At 49.1% G+C, this 23,297-nt stretch overlaps 1 protein-coding gene across 1 annotated transcript in view; it reads left to right on the top strand.

Annotated features, from left to right (window-relative positions):
- The first annotated feature begins 682 nt into the window (after window positions 1-682).
- ATG16L2 (autophagy related 16 like 2) overlaps window positions 683-23,297 on the top strand; it is a 134,091-nt gene continuing 111,476 nt past the window's right edge. The window contains exon 1 of the mRNA XM_082244580.1: window positions 683-822. Within this exon, the coding sequence (XP_082100706.1) occupies window positions 711-822 (112 nt within the window). The 5' untranslated portion in view covers window positions 683-710. The remainder of the gene's footprint in view (window positions 823-23,297) is intronic.

The following is a 23,297-nucleotide window of genomic DNA, read 5'->3' as shown; positions in this document are numbered from 1 at the left end:
GTCACGGGAGGAGAGGACGGGATAGAAATGTATCGTTATGTACAAAGGGAATATCTTCCTGCTGAGAATAGATCCGGATGAGAAGGCTCAATCGCAGTGACATCATCAGTGGCCGTCCAATGACAGGAGAGGATAAGTGGGGGTGTCAGGGACATTGTAGGACTGGGATCCCAGATCCATCATCAATGTCAGCTTTATTCTTCATTGTCTGGAGGAGTTCCTGTCATCCTTCATTCATTTCCATATCTCCCCCCCCCCCCCCCCTTCACTGGCTGCATGCTTATAGGCGGGGCTCACTGATTATGTAGTACAGGACAAGCATGAGGGGGAGTGGCCTCAGATCCGGGGATATGGTATCATTGTCAGCCCCGCCTCCTCCGCATTCACTGGTTACATTGTGTCAGGTTACGCCCACTCCACTGTTCCTAATTGTTGTAGAGCCCGCCCCCTCCGCTCTCACTGGTTACACTGTATCAGTGTTAGGCTCCGCCCACTCCGCCGTCTCTATTGACGCTCCGCTTATACCAGACCCCGCCCCTCCGCTCTGACTGGCTATCTATTATAAATGCTGGGCCCCGCCCCCCTCCGTGCTCTGATGTCATTGGACAGGTTTCCATACTCAGCGTCAGACTCCGCCCATACCCCCTCGCTCCACCCCTCCGGTCCTGCCCGTGACGTGTGGCTCCTCCCCTGTGTTGTGTGTCGGAGGGATGCAGCGGCCGGGGGGAGACTCCGAGATCCGATGGAAGCGACACATCGTCCGCCAACTACGGCACCGGGACCGGACCCAGCACGCCGCCTTCCGGGACCTCGTCCTGTCCTGTGAGTACCACCAATCCCTACTCCCGGGACTGACACCGGGGACTTACCGGGACTGACACCGGGGACACACCGGGACTGACACCGGGGACACACCGGGACTGACACCGGGAACTTACCTGGACTGACACCGGGAACTTACCTGGACTGACACCGAGGACTTACCTGGACTGACACCGGGAACTTACCTGGACTGACACCGGGAACTTACCTGGACTGACACCGAGGACTTACCTGGACTGACACCGGGGACTTACCTGGACTGACACCGGGGACTTACCGGGACTGACACCGGGGACACACCGGGACTGACACCGGGAACTTACCTGGACTGACACCGGGGACTTACCTGGACTGACACCGGGAACTTACCTGGACTGACACCGAGGACTTACTGGGACTGACACCGAGGACTTACCGGGACTGACACCGGGGACTTACCGGGACTGACACCGGGGACTTACCGGGACTGACACCGGGGGGACTTACCGGGACTCACCCCGGGAGACACACACCGGGACTGACACCGGGGACACACCGGGACTGACACCGGGGACTTACCGGGACTGACACCGGGGACTTACTGGGACTGACACCGGGGACTTACCGGGACTGACACCGGGGACACACCGGGACTGACACCGGGGACTTACTGGGACTGACACCGGGGACTTACCGGGACTGACACCGGGGACACACCGGGACTGACACCGGGGACTTACTGGGACTGACACCGGGGACTTACCGGGACTGACACCGGGGACTTACCGGGACTGACACCGGGGACTTACCGGGACTGACACCGGGGACTTACCGGGACTGACACCGGGGACACACCTGGACTGACACCGGGGGGACTTACCGGGACTGACACCGGGAGACACACACCGGGACTGACACCGGGAGACACACACCGGGACTGACACCGGGAGACACACACCGGGACTGACACCGGGGACTTACCTGGACTGACACCGGGAGACACACCGGGACTGATACCGGGGGATACACCGGGACTGACACCTGAGGGACACAACGGGACTGATACCGGGGGATACACCGGGACTGACACGGGGACATACCGGGACTGACACACACCGGGACTGACACCGGGGGACTTTCCGGGACTGACACCGGGGGACACACACCGGGACTGACACCGGGGGACACACACCGGGACTGACACCGGGGACTTACTGGGACTGACACCGGGGACACACCTGGACTGACACCGGGGACCTACTGGGACTGACACCGAGGACTTACCGGGGACTTACTGGGACTGACACCGAGGACTTACCGGGGACTTACTGGGACTGACACTGGGGGACTTACCGGGACTGACACAGAGGACTTACCTGGACTGACACCGGGGGACTTACTGGGACTGACACCGGGGGGACTTACCGGGACTGACACCGGGGGGACTTACCGGGACTGACACTGGGTGGGACTTACCGGGACTGACACCGGGGGGACTTACCGGGACTGACACCGGGGACTTACTGGGACTGACACCGGGGGGACTTACTGGGACTGACACCGGGGGGACTTACCGGGACTGACACCGGGGGGACTTACCGGGACTGACACTGGGTGGGACTTACCTGGACTGACACCGGGAGACACACCGGGACTGACACCGGGGACCTACTGGGACTGACACCTGGGGGACACACCGGGACTGACACTGGGGGATACACCGGGACTGACACGGGGACTTACCGGGACTGACACACACCGGGACTGACACCGGGGGATACACCGGGACTGACACTGGGACTTACCGGGACTGACATTGGGGGGACACACTGGGACTGACACCAAGGGACTTACCAGGACTGACACCTGGGGGACACACCGGGACTGACACCGGAGGACTTACTGGGACTGACACCGGAGGACTTACCGGGACTGACACCGGGGACTTACCGGGACTGACACCGGGGACTTACCGGGACTGACACCGGGGGACACATTGGGGACTTACCGGGACTGACACCGGGGACACACAGGAACTGACACTGGGGACACACAGGGACTGACACCGGGGGATACATGGGGACTGACACGGGGACTTACCGGGACTGACATCGGGGGGGACACTCTGGGACTGACACCAAGGGACTTACCGGGACTCACACCTGGGGGACACACCGGGACTGACACCGGGGGGGACACCCTGGAAAAAAATAAATAAAAAGGGGGGGGAACCTTTTAAGTGATCTGTATATATATGTGTGTGTATATGTGTGTGTATATATATATATATTTGTGTGTCAGCGCTGCTTGAGAACCTGTGCCTAAAGTGCAATAATAAAGGATGAAAGTGCAGCAATGAATAAATGTAATAATAATTATTATTTCCTGTATATAATAACCAATAGAAATATTATAAATACAAATAAATATTCATCTCATAAAGTGCCGAATATAATAACTTATACAGTGCAAAGTGATAGTAATAACAATTAATATACTGATAGTTCTATAAACGTCTCTTCCAAATAATTCCCAGTCCTCAGGGCTCAGTCCTCAATGCTCAATGCTCAGTGCTCAGTCCTCAATGCTCAGGGCTCAGTGCTCAGTCCTTAGTGCTCAGTCCTCAGGGCTCAATGCTCAGGTCTCAGTGCTCAATCCTCAGTGCCCAGGGCTCAGTGCCCAGGGCTCAGTCCTCAGTGCTCAGTCCTCAGGGCTCAGTCCTCAGGGCTCAGTCCTCAGGGCTCAGTCCTCAGGGCTCAATGCTCAGGTCTCAGTGCTCAATCCTCAGTGCTCAGTGCTCAGTGCTCAGTGCTCAGTCCTTAGTGCTCAGTCCTTAGTGCTCAGTCCTTAGTGCTCAGTCCTTAGTGCTCAGTCCTCAGTGCTCAGTCCTCAGTGCTCAGTCCTCAGTGCTCAGTCCTCAGTGCTCAGTCCTCAGGGCTCAGTCCTCAGGGCTCAGTCCTCAGTGCTCAGTCCTCAATGCTCAGGGCTGAGTGCTCAGTCCTCAGTGCTCAGTCCTCAGGTCTCAGTGCTCAATCCTCAGTGCCCAGGGCTCAGTGCTCAGTCCTCAGTGCTCAGTCCTCAGTGCTCAGTCCTCAGTCCTCAGTCCTCAGTGCTCAGTCCTCAGTGCTCAGTCCTCAGTGCTCAGTGCTCAGTCCTCAGTGCTCAGTCCTCAGTCCTCAGTGCTCAGTGCTCAGTCCTCAGTGCTCAGTGCTCAGTGCTCAGTCCTTAGTGCTCAGTCCTTAGTGCTCAGTCCTCAGTGCTCAGTCCTCAGTGCTCAGTCCTTAGTGCTCAGTCCTCAGGGCTCAGTGCTCAGATAACATATATTGCTGACAGTTCCACAAAAATCTTATACCGGTGCTCTGTGCTGGGTGCCTCCGCTGCTCCCCTCTCAGTCCCTCACTCACCGGACAACCGTAAATAAAGCCCGGTATATATCACCCCTCAGGTACAGTGGATAGATGGCGGGTGGTGTAGGGGTATACACACTATGATGGTAGGGATATACACAATGACTATGATGGTAGGGGTATACACACTATGATGGTAGGGATATACACAATCACTATGATGGTAGGGATATACACACTCACTATGATGGTAGGGGGTATACACACTCACTATGATGGTAGGGATATACACACTCACTATGATGGTAGGGGTATATACACTCACTATGATGGTAGGGGTATATACACTCACTATGATGGTAGGGATATACACATTCACTATGATGGTAGGGGGTATACACACTCACTATGATGGTAGGGGGTATACACACTCACTATGATGGTAGGGGTATATACACTCACTATGATGGTAGGGATATACACACTCACTATGATGGTAGGGGTATACACACTCACTATGATGGTAGGGGTATACACACTCACTATGATGGTAGGGATATACACACTCACTATGATGGTAGGGGGTATATACACTCACTATGATGGTAGGGATATACACATTCACTATGATGGTAGGGGTATACACATTCACTATGATGGTAGGGGTATACACACTCACTATGATGGTAGGGATATACACACTCACTATGATGGTAGGGGTATATACACTCACTATGATGGTAGGGATATACACATTCACTATGATGGTAGGGATATACACACTCACTATGATGGTAGGGGGTATACACACTCACTATGATGGTAGGGGTATATACACTCACTATGATGGTAGGGATATACACACTCACTATGATGGTAGGGGTATACACACTCACTATGATGGTAGGGGTATACACACTCACTATGATGGTAGGGATATACACACTCACTATGATGGTAGGGGGTATATACACTCACTATGATGGTAGGGATATACACATTCACTATGATGGTAGGGGTATACACACTCACTATGATGGTAGGGATATACACACTCACTATGATGGTAGGGGTATATACACTCACTATGATGGTAGGGATATACACACTCACTATGATAGTAGGGGTATACACACTCACTATGATGGTAGGGGTATACACACTCACTATGATGGTAGGGATATACACACTCACTATGATGGTAGGGATATACACAATCACTATGATGGTAGGGATATACACACTCACTATGATGGTAGGGATATACACACTCACTATGATGGTAGGGATATACACACTCACTATGATGGTAGGGGTATACACACTCACTATGATGGTAGGGGTATACACACTCACTATGATGGTAGGGGTATACACACTCACTATGATGGTAAGGGTATACACACTCACTATGATGGTAGGGGTATACACACTCACTATGATGGTAGGGGTATACACACTCACTATGATGGTAGGGATATACACACTCACTATGATGGTAGGGATATACACACTCACTATGATGGTAGGGGTATACACACTCACTATGATGGTAGGGGTATACACACTCACTATGATGGTAGGGGTATACACACTCACTATGATGGTAAGGGTATACACACTCACTATGATGGTAGGGGTATACACACTCACTATGATGGTAGGGGTATACACACTCACTATGATGGTAGGGGTATACACACTCACTATGATGGTAGGGGTATACACACTCACTATGAAGGTAGGGGTATACACACTCACTATGAAGGTAGAGATATACACACTCACTGTGATGGTAGGGATATACACACTCACTGTGATGGTAGGGGTATACACACTCACTATGATGGTAGGGGTATACACACTCACTATGATGGTGGTAGTAGTAGCGTGGCTCCTGGATTCCAGGGTCTCATCTATTCAGCTCCCCCCAAGGCTGTAGCCATATACAGAGATAATCTCCGGAGTGTAGTAAGTCCTATGAGCTTTATTAAATAAAAACACTTACAAACAATCTTGCAAAAAACGCCTTTCTCCCGGGTGGTGGACGCCGCTCTCGCCATCTGCGTTCCAACCACCGGAAATTACGTCGGACGTGCGAGCAACGGCTTGACGCGTTTCGCTCCTCCTATCAGAGCGTTCTTAAAAACTGTTTTTATATATATATATATATCGGCAAATTCCAGGTAAAAGTGCAGCCATGGTGCAGGAGATGCAGGGGTTGTGGACATGGTGCAGGAGATGCAGGGGCTGCGGGCATGGTGCAGGAGATGCCGGGACTGCGGGCATGGTGCAGGAGATGCAGGGGTTGTGGACATGGTGCAGGAGATGCAGGGGCTGCGGGCATGGTGCAGGAGATGCCGGGACTGCGGGCATGGTGCAGGAGATGCCGGGACTGCGGGCATGGTGCAGGAGATGCAGGGGCTGCGGGCATGGTGCAGGAGATGCCGGGGCTGCGGGCATGATGCAGGGGCTGCGGGCATGGTGCAGGAGATGCAGGGGCTGCGGACATGGTGCAGGTGTTGCAGACATGGTGCAGGAGATGCAGGGGTTGCGGGCATGGTGCAGGAGATGCAGGGGCTGTGGACATGGTGCAGGAGATGCAGGGGCTGTGGACATGGTGCAGGAGATGCAGGGGCTGTGGACATGGTGCAGGAGATGCAGGGGCTGTGGACATGGTGCAGGAGATGCAGGGGCTGTGGACATGGTGCAGGAGATGCCGGGCTGCGGACATGGTGCAGGTGTTGCAGACATGGTGCAGGAGATGCAGGGGCTGCGGGCATGGTGCAGGAGATGCAGGGGCTGCGGACATGGTGCAGGAGATGCAGGGGCTACGGACATGGTACAAGAAAACAAAAAAGACAAAAACTCACATCTGTAGAAGAATTGCATGTACTACACAGCGTGCCACTGCCCAGGAGGCCTTGCTTTCCACAGCCTAGGACACCATGCGTTCCGCTGCCCGGGAGGCCTTGCGTGCCACTGCTCGGGAGGCCCTGCGTTCCACTGCCCGGGAGGCCCTGCGTTCCACTGCCCGGGAGGCCTTGCGTTCCACTGCCCGGGAGGCCTTGCGTTCCACTGCCCGGGACGTCTTGCGTGCCACTGCCCGGGATGTTTACAATCCTTGTAAGCCCCTGTTCACACTAAGGCGACCTGTGAGGCGACCTGGTCGCCTCACAGGTCGCCTCCCATAGGGAAGCTGCAGACCCGTTCTAATAGGAGCGACACAAGTCGCTCCGACTTAGAAAAAGGGTCCGGAGCTTCTTTGGGGCGACCAGGAGGCGACTGCCATAGACTTCAATGTTATGAAGTCCGTGGCGGCCGCTCCGAGGTCGCGGCGCGCTGCTCGCACCGCGACCTCGGAGGTCGCCCCGGGAAGTAGCGTCGCGTGTATGTGAACCGGCGCTTATAGGAATAAAAGTGATTAAAAGAAAAAAATAAAGGGAAAGTGTAAAAATAAACAATAAAAATAAAGGGAAAGTGTAAAAATAAAATAAACAATAAAAAATAAATAAAAATAAAGGGAAAGTGTAAAAATAAAAATAAAATAAATAATAAAAAAAATTAAAGGTAAAGTGTAAAAAAACTTAAACAATAAAAAATCACTATTAAAAGGAAAGTGTAAAAAAAATAAATAAATAAACAATAAAAAAAAAAAATTTAAGGAAAAGCGTAAAAATAAAATAAACAATAAAAAAAAATTAAAAAGGAAAAGCGTAAAAATAAAATAAACAATAAAAAAAAAATTAAAAAGGGAAAGTATAAAAATAAAATAAACAATAAAAAAAAAAATTAAAAAGGGAAAGTATAAAAATAAAATAAACAATAAAAAAAAAAAAATGAAAGTGCCCCCGTCCCCACGTGTTCACACGCAGAAGCGAACGCATACGTATATCGTAAAATGGAGTTCAAACCACACATGTGAGATATTGCCGCAAATGTTAGAGCGAGAGCAAAAATTCTATCCCTGAACCAGCTCTGTAACTCCAAACTGCCAACCTGTAAACTATTTTAAAGCGTTGCCTATGGAGATTTTTTTAAATACTGATGTTTGGCACCATTCCACGAGTCTGCGCAATTTTAAAGCGTGACATGTTCGGTATCTATGTACTCTGCGTAACATCATCTTTCACATTATACAAAAAAATTGGGCCAACTTTAATGTTTTTTTTTTTTTTCTTTTTTTTTAAATTCATAAAACGTTTTAAAAAAAAAAACGCATTTGAAAAATTGCTGTGCAAATACCATGGGACATAAAAAGTCGCAATGACCGCCATTTTATTCCCTAGGGTCTGAAAAAAAAAAATATATAAATATATATATATATATATATATATATATATATATATATATATATATATAAAAAATGTTTGGGGGTTCTGAGTCATTTTCTATGAAAAAAATGATGATTTTTACATGTAGGAGCGGTGTGCCAGGATTGGCCCGGTATGGAAGCGGTTAAGGACCTAATGGACACCCATTAGTCCGGCGCCCCCCCCCCCCCCCCACACCTCACGAACGAAATACAGTTTTTGTATTTTTTTTGTTTGTTTATTTTTTTAATCACTTTCCGCAAAATCAGGTACCTGTACGTCATTTTGAAAAAGTGGTTGTAGTGGGATGGTCTGCATTTTCAGGCGTCACCCCGGCACCGTTTTTTAGGGCCGGCGGCTGTCTTTCATGTGATAAACACCGATGTGGCTCAGCAGCCTCTCGGCCGTTATCACAAGCAGCGGGAGCGAATGTCCCCCGCCCCCCCCCCTCCAGCCACCTTCCGCTGCTCTGTCCAGGTCTCCCGTCTCACCGCAAGAGTTTTTTTTTTAATGCGATTTTGCTGCAATTTGCATATTTTATCCTTTTTTTTTTTTAGATTAGAGCGCTGCCTGATTACACAGAGTAGGATTCTTCTACTTACCCAGCCCAGGTGCTCTCATATGAAGTCTCGCCTCCTGGACCGGCTCCTACCTATGATAGACAGCACACTGGTGACGTCTATCATAGGAGCCGGTCCAGGAGGCGGGACTTCATATGACAGCGCCTGCGCCAGGTAAGCAGAAAAACCCTGCTCTGTTTAATCAGGGGGCGCTCTAATCCCCATGCAGTGGTCGCTCTGCATTGTTGGGGGCACTGGTCACTCTGCATTGTTGGGGGCACTGGTCACTCTGCATTGTTGGGGGCACTGGTCACTCTGCATTGATGGGGGCACTGGTCACTCTGCATTGGATGGGGGCACTGGTCACTCTGCATTGATGGGGGCACTGGTCACTCTGCATTGTTGGGGGCACTGGTCACTCTGCATTGTTGGGGGCACTGGTCACTCTGCATTGGATGGGGGCACTGGTCACTCTGCATTGGATGGGGGCACTGGTCACTCTGCATTGGATGGGGGCACTGGTCACTCTGCATTGGATGTGTGAATGAATGTGCAGAATTTCGGCCATTACCGGCCGATACCGATACTTGTGACCAAAATATCGGTATTGACCCTGGAATAACCCATCGGTCTATCCCTAATATATATATCTAGATATAGATAGTCTATAGATATATATAAAGTTTGGGGGTTCTAAGTAATTTTCTAGCATACTAATTTTAACTTGTAAGCAACAAGCGTCAGAAATAGGCCAGGTCCTTAAGTGGTTAAATAAATACTATATGACAGTTTTTTAACATGGTAAAACTTGGGGGGGGCGACGCCCCTGCGCCCCTTATTGACTGGCTGCCACTGATAAGACACCACTTTATAGGCCATCAGTTGAGACTGAACCAGCTGATATTATTTTGCACTGACAAAGGGCAGGATTGCTTTCTAATTACTGATAGATTTCAGCTGGTGTCTTTCCTTTTTGCACCTCCCTTTCTTCATGGGTTCAATACCTTTTCCCCGTGTCCTTCCATTTTATTGCACAGAACTTCATTTCTGAACGTATTTGTTTTGGTGTCTTTGTATGTATGGATTGCATGGGATGTTACCGACATGTGGTGAACATTTCATGCCAATATCACCTTTACCAAAATGGTGATGGGTTGAGCCCTTATTTCACCCGCTGGGTGAGAGCTCAGCCTTAATGTGGTATTAAACTCAAAAGCAAACATGTATTACATATAATTATATTGGCAGAATTCTGAGATGTGACGGCAGCATTCATTTTCTTTCTTTTACTTTCACCTGAGTGATCCAGCCAGTAAGTCTGGTGTTTTTCAACAGAAAAAGCCCTCTTCCAGATGTAGCAGTTGGATGGATGAGCGAAACCATTTACCACTGACAGGGGTACTTACCATGATCAATTTGTATGTATTCACATAAAAACTTTATCCCAATAGGAAAAAAGAAAGCTGCTTGCTGTAACTGATTATAAAGTGTTGTAGTTTAGCTTGCATGGGTTGGTGTATCTAAATCTGCTAGTACACATGTGTCAAACACAAGGCTTGTGTGCTGAATCCGGCCCACCGGGCAATTTTATGTGGCCCTTGCCCCTCTCCTGTAGCTGCGGCACCCCCCTCATCTCCGCCATCACTCTTTCTCAGCAGTCGGCAGCAGCGAAGAGGACAGAACTCCTTCCACAGATCCTGCCTCTCTGTGTGCAGCTGCAGCACCCCCTTGTCTCCTCTCCCACTCTGTCTCAGCAGAGAGGAGGACAGAACTCACCCTACATATCCTGCACCCCTCTGTGCAGTCACAGCACCTCTCGCCTCCGCTCCCACTATGTCTCAGCAGAGAGGAGGACAAAACTCCTCCTACAGATCCTGCACCTCTCTGTGCAGTCACAGCACCTCTCGCCCCCGCTCACACTCTGTCTTAGTAGAGAGAAGGACAGAACTCACCCTGCATATCCTGCACCCCTCTGTGCAGTCACAGCACCTCTCACCTCCCCTCACACTCTGTCTCAGCAGAGAGGAGGACAAAACTCCTCCTACAGATCCTGCACCTCTCTGTGCAGCCGCAGCACCCCTCATCTCCTCTCCCACTCTGTCTCAGCAGAGAGAAGGACAGAACTCACCCCTCTGTGCAGTCGCAGCACCCCTCGCCTTCGCTCCCGCTATGTCTCAGCAGAGAGGAGGACAAAACTCCTCCTACAGATCCTGCTCCTCTCTTTGCAGTCACAGCACCTCTCGCCTCCGCTCACACTCTGTCTTAGCAGAGAGAAGGACAGAACTCACCCTGCATATCCTGCACCCCTCTGTGCAGTCACAGCACCTCTCGCCTCCACTCACACTCTGTCTCAGCAGAGAGGAGGACAAAACTCCTCCTACAGATCCTGCACCTCTCTGTGCAGCCGCAGCACCCCTCATCTCCTCTCCCTCTCTGTCTCAGCAGAGAGAAGGACAGAACTCACCCTACATATCCTGCACCCCTCTGTGCAGTCGCAGCACCCCTTCATCTCCGCTCCCACTCTGTCTCAGCAGAGAGAAGGACAAATCTCCTCCAACAGATCCTTCACCCCTCTGTGCAGTCGCAGCACCCCTCACCTCTGCTCCCACTCTGTCTCAGCAGAGATCAGGACTAAACTCCTCCTACAGATCCTGCACCTCTCTGTGCAGTCACAGCATCCCCTTGTCTCCGCTTCCACTCTGTCTCAGCAGTGAGGAGGTCAGAACTCCTCCTACAGATCCTGCAGCACCCCCTCATCTCCGCTCCCACTCTGTCTCAGCAGAGAGGAGGACAAAACTCCTCCTACAGATCCTGCACATCTCTGTGCAGTCACAGCACCTCTCGCCTCCGCTCACACTCTGTCTTAGCAGAGAGAAGGACAGAACTCACCCTACATATCCTGCACCCCTCTGTGCAGACGCAGCACCCCTCATCTCTTCTCCCACTCTGTCTCAGCAGAGATCAGGACAAAACTCCCCCTACAGATCCTGCACCTCTCTGTGCAGTCGCAGCATCACCTCGTCTCCGCTTCCACTCTGTTTCAGCAGTGAGGATGACAGAACTCCTCCTACAGATCCTGCAGCACCCCTCATCTCCGCTCCCACTCTGTTTCAGCGTGAGGAGGACAGAACTCCTTCTACAGATCCTGCACCTCTCTGTACAGCCGCAGCCCCCCTCAACTCCGCCTCACCGGTCTCCACGTTCAGCAGACTCCAGCCCTCCTCTGGTCCTCCTCCAGACCCTGAACTTTCTGCTCTCTAGCTCAACCCCCAGCCTCTTCCCGTCGGCAGCACAAGATGGGGGGTGCACTGTAATGTATGGGAGGGTGGGGGACTCGACTGATAATGGGGGAGACTCTAGACATCTGATTTAAGGGTGGGTTTGGGGTGCTTTGGACATCTGGTTCAGCTCTTTGAGGGCAACAATAATGCCCATGCGGCCCACAATAATATCTTGTTTGACGCCCCCGTGCCAATACATCTTCCCCCCCTCCCAGACTGACAATGCTGCTGTCTGCTGTGCCCCCTGTGCTCCTTCATCCAGAGTGGGATCACCAGGTGAAAACAGAGGAAAAGCCTAAAAAAGAAAAGGAATGCAGCCGCCACGTCTAATGACTGTGAGCTGCAATACAGGACATTCCTGGTTTGGGGTTACTGGTAATACTGGTTTATACCCGATACACACTGACAGCTTCTTCGTGTTTCATGCAGCCAGAGGAGTGAGCAATTAAAACCTGACAGATCCGGTATGTTGGTGTGGTGACCCCCCCCCCCCCAACTGTCCCCCCCCCTCGCTGTCCCCCCCTCACTATCCTATTGAATTCAGTTCCTGCTGAGTCGGCTGGTTTCCCTGTGCACCGAGCTTTACAAACATGAGAAACTGACAACAAACAGAAAGATAAATAGAAACAAAGTGCAACAATGTAACAAAAAGTAAACATCCACTTCCTGTGTGATCAGCTAACATTGGCCCCGCTCCTGGGGGATGGCTGGAGGGGGGGGGGGGGGGGCTCGCTGATGTCACTCCCACATGTGTATTGGGGGTCTGTGGCCCGGAATGATAACAATGAAGTCGGTTCTGACCCACCTATTATATGGAGGGGTCTGTAGGTGTGGTGGGTGCAGTCAGGAGAGGGGGAGGGGGTCCCCCCGGGTTCTGTCACACAGGAGGAATTACACTTTGTGTTACTCTATACTTACCAAACTATGCTAGAGTACTTACCAATCAGTCACCAGGACTATTCTAGAGTACTTACCAATCAGTTATTAGAACTGTACTAGAGTACTTACCAATCAGTTATTAGGGCTGTACTAGAGTACTTACCAATCAGTTATTAGAACTGTACTAGAGTACTTACCAATCAGTTATTAGGGCTGTACTAGAGTACTTACCAATCAGTTATTAGAACTGTACTAGAGTACTTACCAATCAGTTATTAGGGCTGTACTAGAGTACTTACCAATCAGTTATTAGGGCTGTACTAGAGTACTTACCAATCAGTTATTAGAACTGTACTAGAGTACTTACCAATCAGTTATTAGGACTATACTAGAGTACTAGGGTTTTACCAGAGAAATGCTGATCAGTTACTAGGACTAGACTAAAATGCTACTGGTCAGTCACTAGGAGTATGTTAGAGTATGGCTGATCAGTCACTGGTGCCGTACTGGAGTACTAATAAGATACCAAAACTATACTTGGGTACCATTGACTTGATACTAGGACTACACTAGAGTACTACTGGTCAGATACTAGACTATGCTACAGTACTACTAACCAGTCACTAGGACTATATTGGAGTATTTTTGATCTGATAAAGGAATGACATTGGAGTACTGCAGATCAGCTACTTAGATTATACTAGAGTACCACTTATCTGATACTAGGACTATACTAGAGTACCACTTATCTGATAGTAGGACTATACTAGAGTACCACTTATCTGATACAAGGACTATACTAGAGTACCACTTATCTGATACAAGGACTATACTAGAGTACCGCTTATCTGATACTAGGACTATACTAGAGTACCATTTATCTGATACTAGGACTATACTAGAGTACCCCTTATCTGATACTAGGACTATACTAGAGTACCCCTTATCTGATACTAGGACTATACTAGAGTACCACTTATCTGATACTAGGACTATACTAGAGTACTGCTTATCTGATACTAGGACTATACTAGAGTACCGCTTACCTGATACTATGACTATACTAGAGCACCATTTCTCTGATACCAGATAAGTGGTACTCTAGTATAGTCCTAGTATCAGATAAGAGGTTCTCTAGTATAGTCCTAGTATCAGATAAGCGGTACTCTAGTATAGTCCTAGTATCAGATAAGGAGTACTCTAGTATCAGATAAGTGGTACTCTAGTATAGTCCTAGTATCAGATAAGCGGTACTCTAGTACAGTCCTAGTATCAGATAAGGGGTACTTTAGTACAGTCCTAGTATCAGATAAGGGGTACTCCTAGTATAGTCCTAGTATCAGATAAGGGGTACTCTAGTATAGTCCTAGTATCAGATAAGGGGTACTCTAGTATAGTCCTAGTATCAGATAAGGAGTACTCTAGTATAGTCCTAGTATCAGATAAGGGGTACTCCTAGTATAGTCCTAGTATCAGATAAAGGGTACTCTAGTATAGTCCTAGTATCAGATAAGCGGTACTCTAGTATAGTCCTAGTATCAGATAAGGGGTACTCTAGTATAGTCCTAGTATCAGATAAGCGGTACACTAGTATAGTCCTAGTATCAGATAAGGGGTACTCTAGTATAGTCCTAGTATCAGATAAGGGGTACTCTAGTATAGTCCTAGTATCAGATAAGCGGTACTCTAGTATAGTCCTAGTATCAGATAAGGGGTACTCTAGTATAGTCCTAGTATCAGATAAGAGGTTCTCTAGTATAGTCCTAGTATCAGGTAAGGGGTACTCTAGTATAGTCCTAGTATCAGATAAGCGGTACTCTAGTATAGTCCTAGTATCAGATAAGAGGTACTCTAGTACAGTCCTAGTATCAGATAAGGGGTACTCTAGTATAGTCCTAGTATCAGATAAGGGGTACTCTAGTATAGTCCTAGTATCAGATAAGGGGTACTCTAGTATAGTCCTAGTATCAGATAAGCGGTACTCTAGTATAGTCCTAGTATAAGATAAGTGGTACTCTAGTACAGTCCTAGTATCAGATAAGAGATACTCTAGTATAGGCCTAGTATCAGATAAGGGGTACTCTAGTAGAGTCCTAGTATCAGATAAGGGGTACTCTAGTATAGTCCTAGTATCAGATAAGGGGTACTCTAATATAGTTCTAGTATCAGATAAGCGGTAATCTAGTACAGTCCTAGTATCAGATAAGCGGTTCTCTAGTACAGTCCTAGTATCAGATAAGTGGTACTCTAGTATAGTCCTAGTATCAGATAAGCGGTACTCTAGTATAGTCCTAGTATCAGATAAGAGGTTCTCTAGTATAGTCCTAGTATCAGATAAGCGGTACTCTAGTATAGTCCTAGTATCAGATAAGGAGTACTCTAGTATCAGATAAGTGGTACTCTAGTATAGTCCTAGTATCAGATAAGCGGTACTCTAGTACAGTCCTAGTATCAGATAAGGGGTACTTTAGTACAGTCCTAGTATCAGATAAGGGGTACTCCTAGTATAGTCCTAGTATCAGATAAGGGGTACTCTAGTATAGTCCTAGTATCAGATAAGGGGTACTCTAGTATAGTCCTAGTATCAGATAAGGAGTACTCTAGTATAGTCCTAGTATCAGATAAGGGGTACTCCTAGTATAGTCCTAGTATCAGATAAAGGGTACTCTAGTATAGTCCTAGTATCAGATAAGCGGTACTCTAGTATAGTCCTAGTATCAGATAAGGGGTACTCTAGTATAGTCCTAGTATCAGATAAGCGGTACACTAGTATAGTCCTAGTATCAGATAAGGGGTACTCTAGTATAGTCCTAGTATCAGATAAGGGGTACTCTAGTATAGTCCTAGTATCAGATAAGCGGTACTCTAGTATAGTCCTAGTATCAGATAAGGGGTACTCTAGTATAGTCCTAGTATCAGATAAGAGGTTCTCTAGTATAGTCCTAGTATCAGGTAAGGGGTACTCTAGTATAGTCCTAGTATCAGATAAGCGGTACTCTAGTATAGTCCTAGTATCAGATAAGAGGTACTCTAGTACAGTCCTAGTATCAGATAAGGGGTACTCTAGTATAGTCCTAGTATCAGATAAGGGGTACTCTAGTATAGTCCTAGTATCAGATAAGGGGTACTCTAGTATAGTCCTAGTATCAGATAAGCGGTACTCTAGTATAGTCCTAGTATAAGATAAGTGGTACTCTAGTACAGTCCTAGTATCAGATAAGAGATACTCTAGTATAGGCCTAGTATCAGATAAGGGGTACTCTAGTAGAGTCCTAGTATCAGATAAGGGGTACTCTAGTATAGTCCTAGTATCAGATAAGGGGTACTCTAATATAGTTCTAGTATCAGATAAGCGGTAATCTAGTACAGTCCTAGTATCAGATAAGCGGTTCTCTAGTACAGTCCTAGTATCAGATAAGTGGTACTCTAGTATAGTCCTAGTATCAGATAAGCGGTACTCTAGTATAGTTCTAGTATCAGATAAGGGGTACTCTAGTATAGTCCTAGTATCAGATAAGGGGTACTCTAGTATAGTTCTAGTATCAGATAAGGGGTACTCTAGTATAGTCCTAGTATCAGATAAGGGGTACTCTAGTATAGTCCTAGTATCAGATAAGGGGTACTCTAGTATAGTCCTAGTATCAGATAAGGGGTACTCTAGTACAGTCCTAGTATCAGATAAGGGGTACTCTAGTATAGTTCTAGTATCAGATAAGCGGTACTCCTAGTATAGTCCTAGTATCAGATAAGGGGTACTCTAGTATAGTCCTAGTATCAGATAAGCAGTACTCTAGTATAGTCCTAGTATCAGATAAGTGGTACTCTAGTATAGTCCTAGTATCAGATAAGCGGTACTCTAGTACAGTCCTAGTATCAGATAAGTGGTACTCTAGTATAGTCCTAGTATCAGATAAGCGGTACTCTAGTATAGCCCTAGTATCAGATAAGAGGTACTCTAGTATAGTCCTAGTATCAGATAAGCGGTACTCTAGTATAGTCCTAGTATCAGATAAGAGGTACTCTAGTATAGTCCTAGTATCAGATAAGGGGTACTCTAGTATAGTCCTAGTATCAGATAAGTGGTACTCTAGTATAGTCCTAGTATCAGATAAGAGGTACTCTAGTATAGTCCTAGTATCAGATAAGGGGTACTCTAGTATAGTCCTAGTATCAGATAAGGAGTACTCTAGTATAGTCCTAGTATCAGATAAGGGGTACTCTAGTACAGTCCTAGTATCAGATAAGGGGTACTCTAGTATAGTCCTAGTATCAGATAAGGGGTACTCTAGTATAGTCCTAGTATCAGATAAGCGGTACTCTAGTATAGTCCTAGTATCAGATAAGCTGTACTCTAGTATAGTCCTAGTATCAGATAAGCGGTACTCTAGTATAGTCCTAGTATCAGATAAGCGGTACTCTAGTATAGTCCTAGTATCAGATAAGCTGTACTCTAGTATAGTCCTAGTATCAGATAAGGGGTACTCTAGTATAGTCCTAGTATCAGATAAGCGGTACTCTAGTATAGTCCTAGTATCAGATAAGGGATGCTCTAGTATATTCCTAGTATCAGATAAGGGGTACTCTAGTATAGTCCTAGTATCAGATAAGGGGTACTCTAGTACAGTCCTAGTATCAGATAAGTGGTACTCTAGTATAGTCCTAGTATCAGATAAGTGGTACTCTAGTATAGTCCTAGTATCAGATAAGCGGTACTCTAGTATAGTCCTAGTATCAGATAAGTGGTACTCTAGTATAGTCCTAGTATCAGATAAGCGGTACTCTAGTATAGCCCTAGTATCAGATAAGAGGTACTCTAGTATAGTCCTAGTATCAGATAAGCGGTACTCTAGTATAGTCCTAGTATCAGATAAGAGGTACTCTAGTATAGTCCTAGTATCAGATAAGGGGTACTCTAGTATAGTCCTAGTATCAGATAAGGAGTACTCTAGTATAGCCCTAGTATCAGATAAGGGGTACTCTAGTACAGTCCTAGTATCAGATAAGCGGTACTCTAGTATAGTCCTAGTATCAGATAAGAGGTACTCTAGTATAGTCCTCGTATCAGATAAGAGGTACTCTAGTATAGTCCTAGTATCAGATAAGGGGTACTCTAGTACAGTCCTAGTATCAGATAAGTGGTACTCTAGTATAGTCCTAGTATCAGATAAGGAGTACTCTAGTATAGTCCTAGTATCAGATAAGGGGTACTCTAGTATAGTCCTAGTATCAGATAAGGGGTACTCTAGTACAGTCCTAGTATCAGATAAGGGGTACTCTAGTATAGTCCTAGTATCAGATAATCAGTACTCTAGTATAGTCCTAGTATGAGATAAGAGGTACTCTAGTATAGTCCTAGTATCAGATAAGAGGTACTCTAGTATAGTCCTCGTATCAGATAAGAGGTACTCTAGTATAGTCCTAGTATCAGATAAGGGGTACTCTAGTACAGTCCTAGTATCAGATAAGTGGTACTCTAGTATAGTCCTAGTATCAGATAAGGAGTACTCTAGTATAGTCCTAGTATCAGATAAGGGGTACTCTAGTATAGTCCTAGTATCAGATAAGGGGTACTCTAGTACAGTCCTAGTATCAGATAAGGGGTACTCTAGTATAGTCCTAGTATCAGATAATCAGTACTCTAGTATAGTCCTAGTATGAGATAAGAGGTACTCTAGTATAGTCCTAGTATCAGATAAGGGGTACTCTAGTATAGTCCTAGTATCAGATAATCAGTACTCTAGTATAGTCCTAGTATCAGATAAGGGGTGCTCTAGTATAGTCCTAGTATCAGATAAGGGGTACTCTAGTATAGGCCTAGTATCAGATAAGGGGTACTCTAGTATAGTCCTAGTATCAGATAAGAGGTGCTCTAGTATAGTCCTAGTATCAGATAAGGGGTACTCTAGTATAGTCCTAGTATCAGATAAGGGGTACTCTAGTATAGTCCTAGTATCCTAGCTAATAGGGACCACCCTCTGCTCTATCTCTCTCCTTGTGCAGGGGGACTGGTCTTGTCTCCGCCCCCTCCTGTAGTTTTCTGCAGGCAGCCTGTAGTGGGTGGGGCCTTTTGGGCCCCTCCCACGGCTTCGCCCCCAGCACAGACTATGTACAGCACAGCGATGAGCTGTTTTTACAAGGTAATATCTGGGTTTGCTCAGCCATTCGGTGCACACAGATGGGATTTATAGATTTCATAGCTATTGGTGAATAGATTTAAATGATTTGCCCGGAGTTCAGCTTTAACACAGCAATTTTGGGTCTTCGGGGTCACTCCTGGAATGGAGTTTTAGGACTTGTTGATCCTGCCAGAGTTTTATTATTATTATTCATATTAATAGGGAGGTTATTCTATACCCAGCGATGTCATCACTGGGTCTCTGTGCTTCTCTATGCAATGCAGGCAGATCGTGACTGATGGGCGGGGCCAGCAGGGTGCCCCCTTCCTCAATACTTATCTCATGAGCCCCTAATGCTGATGTAAGCAGTGGGAGGAGTTATGCAAATATCAGAATGTCTTGCTGGATGGATGTGAGTGGGAAGTGTGACAGTCCTGCTGGATGAGAGGAGCGGAGATTCTCCCGGTGTATGTAGGAGATGAGGGGTTGGTGGAAGGGTGGGTGGGGGGGAGGGGTGATCGGTGATTATATGTCTGGTGCTGTGTCAGTCATCCATCACCTGACTTCTCCTTTCACACTTCACAGCGACTGCAGAGGATGGCGTATGATGTGTGGCTTCATTCCAGGATACAGCCGTGTGCAATACAGGAATATATCACATATATATACTGAGCTGTGGAAGGGACATCGGAGTCCCCATCCGAGTCCCCCCTTATATTGGTGTCCCCATCCGAGTCCCCCCTTATATCGGTGTCCCCATGCGAGACCCCCCTTATATCGGGGTCCCCATGCGAGTCCCCCCTTATATCGGTGTCCCCATGCGAGTCCCCCCTTATATCGGTGTCCCCATCCGAGTCCTCCCTTCTATCGGTATCCATATGCGGGTCTCTCTTATATCGGTGTCCCCAGCCGAGTCCCCCCTTCTATCGATATCCCCACCCGAGTCCCCCCTTATATCGGTGTCCCCCCTTATATCGGTGTCCCCATCCGAATCCCCCCTTATATCGGTGTCCCCATCCGAGTCCCCCCTTATATCGGTGTCCCCCCTTATATCGGTGTCCCCATGCGAGTCCCCCCTTATATCGGTGTTCCCATCCGAATCCCCCCTGATATCGGTGTCCCCATCCGAGCCCCCCCTTATATCGGTGTCCCCCTTTATATCGGTGTCCTAGTCCCCCCTTCTATTGGTGTCCGAGTCCCCCCTTATATCGGTGTCCCCATCTGAGTCCCCCCTTATATCGGTGTCCCCATCTGAGTCCCCCCTTCTATTGGTGTCCCCATCCGAGTCCCCCCTTCTATTGGTGTCCCCATCCGAGTCCCCTCTTATATCGGTGTCCCCATCCGAGTCCCCTCTTATATCGGTGTCCCCATCCGAGTTCCCCCTTATATCGGTGTCCCCATCCGAGTTCCCCCTTATATCAGTGTCGGAGTCCCCCCTTCTATCGGTGTCCCCATGCGAGTCCCCCCTTCTATCGGTGTCCCCATGCGAGTCCCCCCTTCTATCGGTGTCCCCATCCGAGTCCCCCCTTTATATCGGTGTCCCCATCCGAGTCCCCCCTTTATATCGGGGTCCCCATCCGAGTCCCCCCTTATATCGATGTCCCCATCCGAGTCCCCCCTTATATCGGTGTCCCCATCCGAGTCCCCCCTTATATCGTTGTCCCCATGCGAGACCCCCCTTATATCGGTGTCCCCATGCGAGACCCCCCTTATATCGGTGTCCCCATGCGAGTCCCCCCTTATATCGGTGTCCCCATGCGAGACCCCCCTTATATCGGTGTCCCCATGCGAGACCCCCCTTATATCGGTGTCCCCATGCGAGACCCCCCTTATATCGGTGTCCCCATCCGAGTCCCCCCTTATATCGGTGTCCCCATGCGAGACCCCCCTTATATCGGTGTCCCCATGCGAGACCCCCCTTATATCGGTGTCCCCATGCGAGACCCCCCTTATATCGGTGTCCCCATCCGAGTCCCCCCTTATATCGGTGTCCCCATGCGAGACCCCCCTTATATCGGTGTCCCCATCCGAGTCCCCCCTTATATCGGTGTCCCCATCCAAGTCCCCCCTTATATCGGTGTGGAGTTCAGGCAGAGTTCAGGATCAGAACTCGTGGAGTGTGTCCGGGTGGATGGGTGAAGGTCTCCTGGTCTTTGGTTGGGGGAGGGGTGGATGTCTCCCATGCGGTGGTGGGTGGAATGTCACATGGACACGCTGTGTAGATGGCACACAATGACCTGAGCCCAGCAATGTGCAGAGTCCGAGTCGGTCGGTAGGTGTGATGTAACAATGAAGCCACAAGGCCGCGCCGTGCACTCCATGTGTGTCTATAGATGGAGGCTATGAGCTGTCAGGGAGATGTGAAATCTCCCACCAATCCTCCACATCAGGGGCCCCGGGCGTCTGTTCATCTATATGAGGGCCACACTGCATGGTGTACAAATATTTCCAGGAGGAAAGCAAATCATCAGTTGAAGAAATGCTTCAAATGTCAATGAATTAATAACCCCCCCCGTGCCCAGAAAGGTCCCCCCCTTACATCCTGGAGTGCCCAGAAGTGCCCAGAGGAGTACCGCTTAGACCCAGGAGTGCTCAGAGCATTTCCCCCTTAGACCCAGGCGTGCCCAGTGGAGTCTTCCCTTAGACCCAGGAGTGCCCAGAAAAGTCCCCCCTAAGACACAGGCATTCCCAGAAGAGTGGCCCTTAGACCCAGGAGTTCCCAGAGAAGACCCCACTTAGACCCAGGAGTTCCCAGAGGAGTCCCCCCCTTAGACCCAGGAGTGCCCAGAGGAGTTCCCCCTTAGACCCAGGAGTGCCCAGAGGAGTTCCCCCTTAGACCCAGGAGTTCCCAGAGAAGACCCCACTTAGACCCAGGAGTTCCCAGAGTAGTCCTCCCTTAGACCCTGGAGTGCCCAGAGGAGTCCCCCCCTTAGACCCAGGAGTGCCCAGAGGAGTTCCCCCTTAGACCCAGGAGTTCCCAGAGAAGACCCCACTTAGACCCAGGAGTTCCCAGAGTAGTCCCCCCTTAGACCCTGGAGTGCCCAGAGTAGTCCCCCCTTAGACCCAGGAGTGCCCAGAGGAGTCCCCCCCCTTAGACCCAGGAGTGCCCATAGGAGTCCCCCCCTTAGACCCAGGAGTGCCCATAGGAGTCCCCCCCTTAGACCCAGGAGTGCCCATAGGAGTCCCCCCCTTAGACCCAGGAGTGCCCATAGGAGTCCCCCCCTTAGACCCAGGAGTGCCCATAGGAGTCCCCCCCTTAGACCCAGGAGTGCCCAGAGGAGTTCCCCCTTAGACCCAGGAGTGCCAAGAGGAGTCCCCCCTTAGACTCAGGAGTGCCCAGAGGAGTCCCCCCCCTTAGACCCAGGAGCGCTCAGAGGAGTTCCCCCTTAGACCCAGGAGTGCCCAGAGGAGTTCCCCCCTTAGACCCAGGAGTGCCAAGAGGAGTTCCCCCCTTAGACCCAGGAGCGCCCAGAGGAGTCCCCCCTTAGACCCAGGAGTTCCCAGAGAAGACCCCACTTAGACCCAGGAGTTCCCAGAGTAGTCCCCCCTTAGACCCTGGAGTGCCCAGAGGAGTCCCCCCCTTAGACCCAGGAGTGCCCAGAGGAGTTCCCCCTTAGACCCAGGAGTTCCCAGAGAAGACCCCACTTAGACCCAGGAGTTCCCAGAGTAGTCCCCCCCTTAGACCCTGGAGTGCCCAGAGTAGTCCCCCCTTAGACCCAGGAGTGCCCAGAGGAGTCCCCCCCCTTAGACCCAGGAGTGCCCATAGGAGTCCCCCCCTTAGACCCAGGAGTGCCCATAGGAGTCCCCCCCTTAGACCCAGGAGTGCCCATAGGAGTCCCCCCCTTAGACCCAGGAGTGCCCAGAGGAGTCCCCCCCTTAGACCCAGGAGTGCCCAGAGGAGTCCCCCCCTTAGACCCAGGAGTGCCCAGAGGAGTTCCCCCTTAGACCCAGGAGTGCCAAGAGGAGTCCCCCCTTAGACTCAGGAGTGCCCAGAGGAGTC

This window comes from Pelophylax lessonae, assembly GCF_965119305.1.
Source record: "Pelophylax lessonae genome assembly, chromosome: 2".
Taxonomy (NCBI): Eukaryota; Metazoa; Chordata; class Amphibia; order Anura; family Ranidae; genus Pelophylax; species Pelophylax lessonae.
The sequence above is the reverse complement of the archived record's forward strand: the minus strand, read 5'-3'. Positions and strand labels throughout refer to the sequence as shown.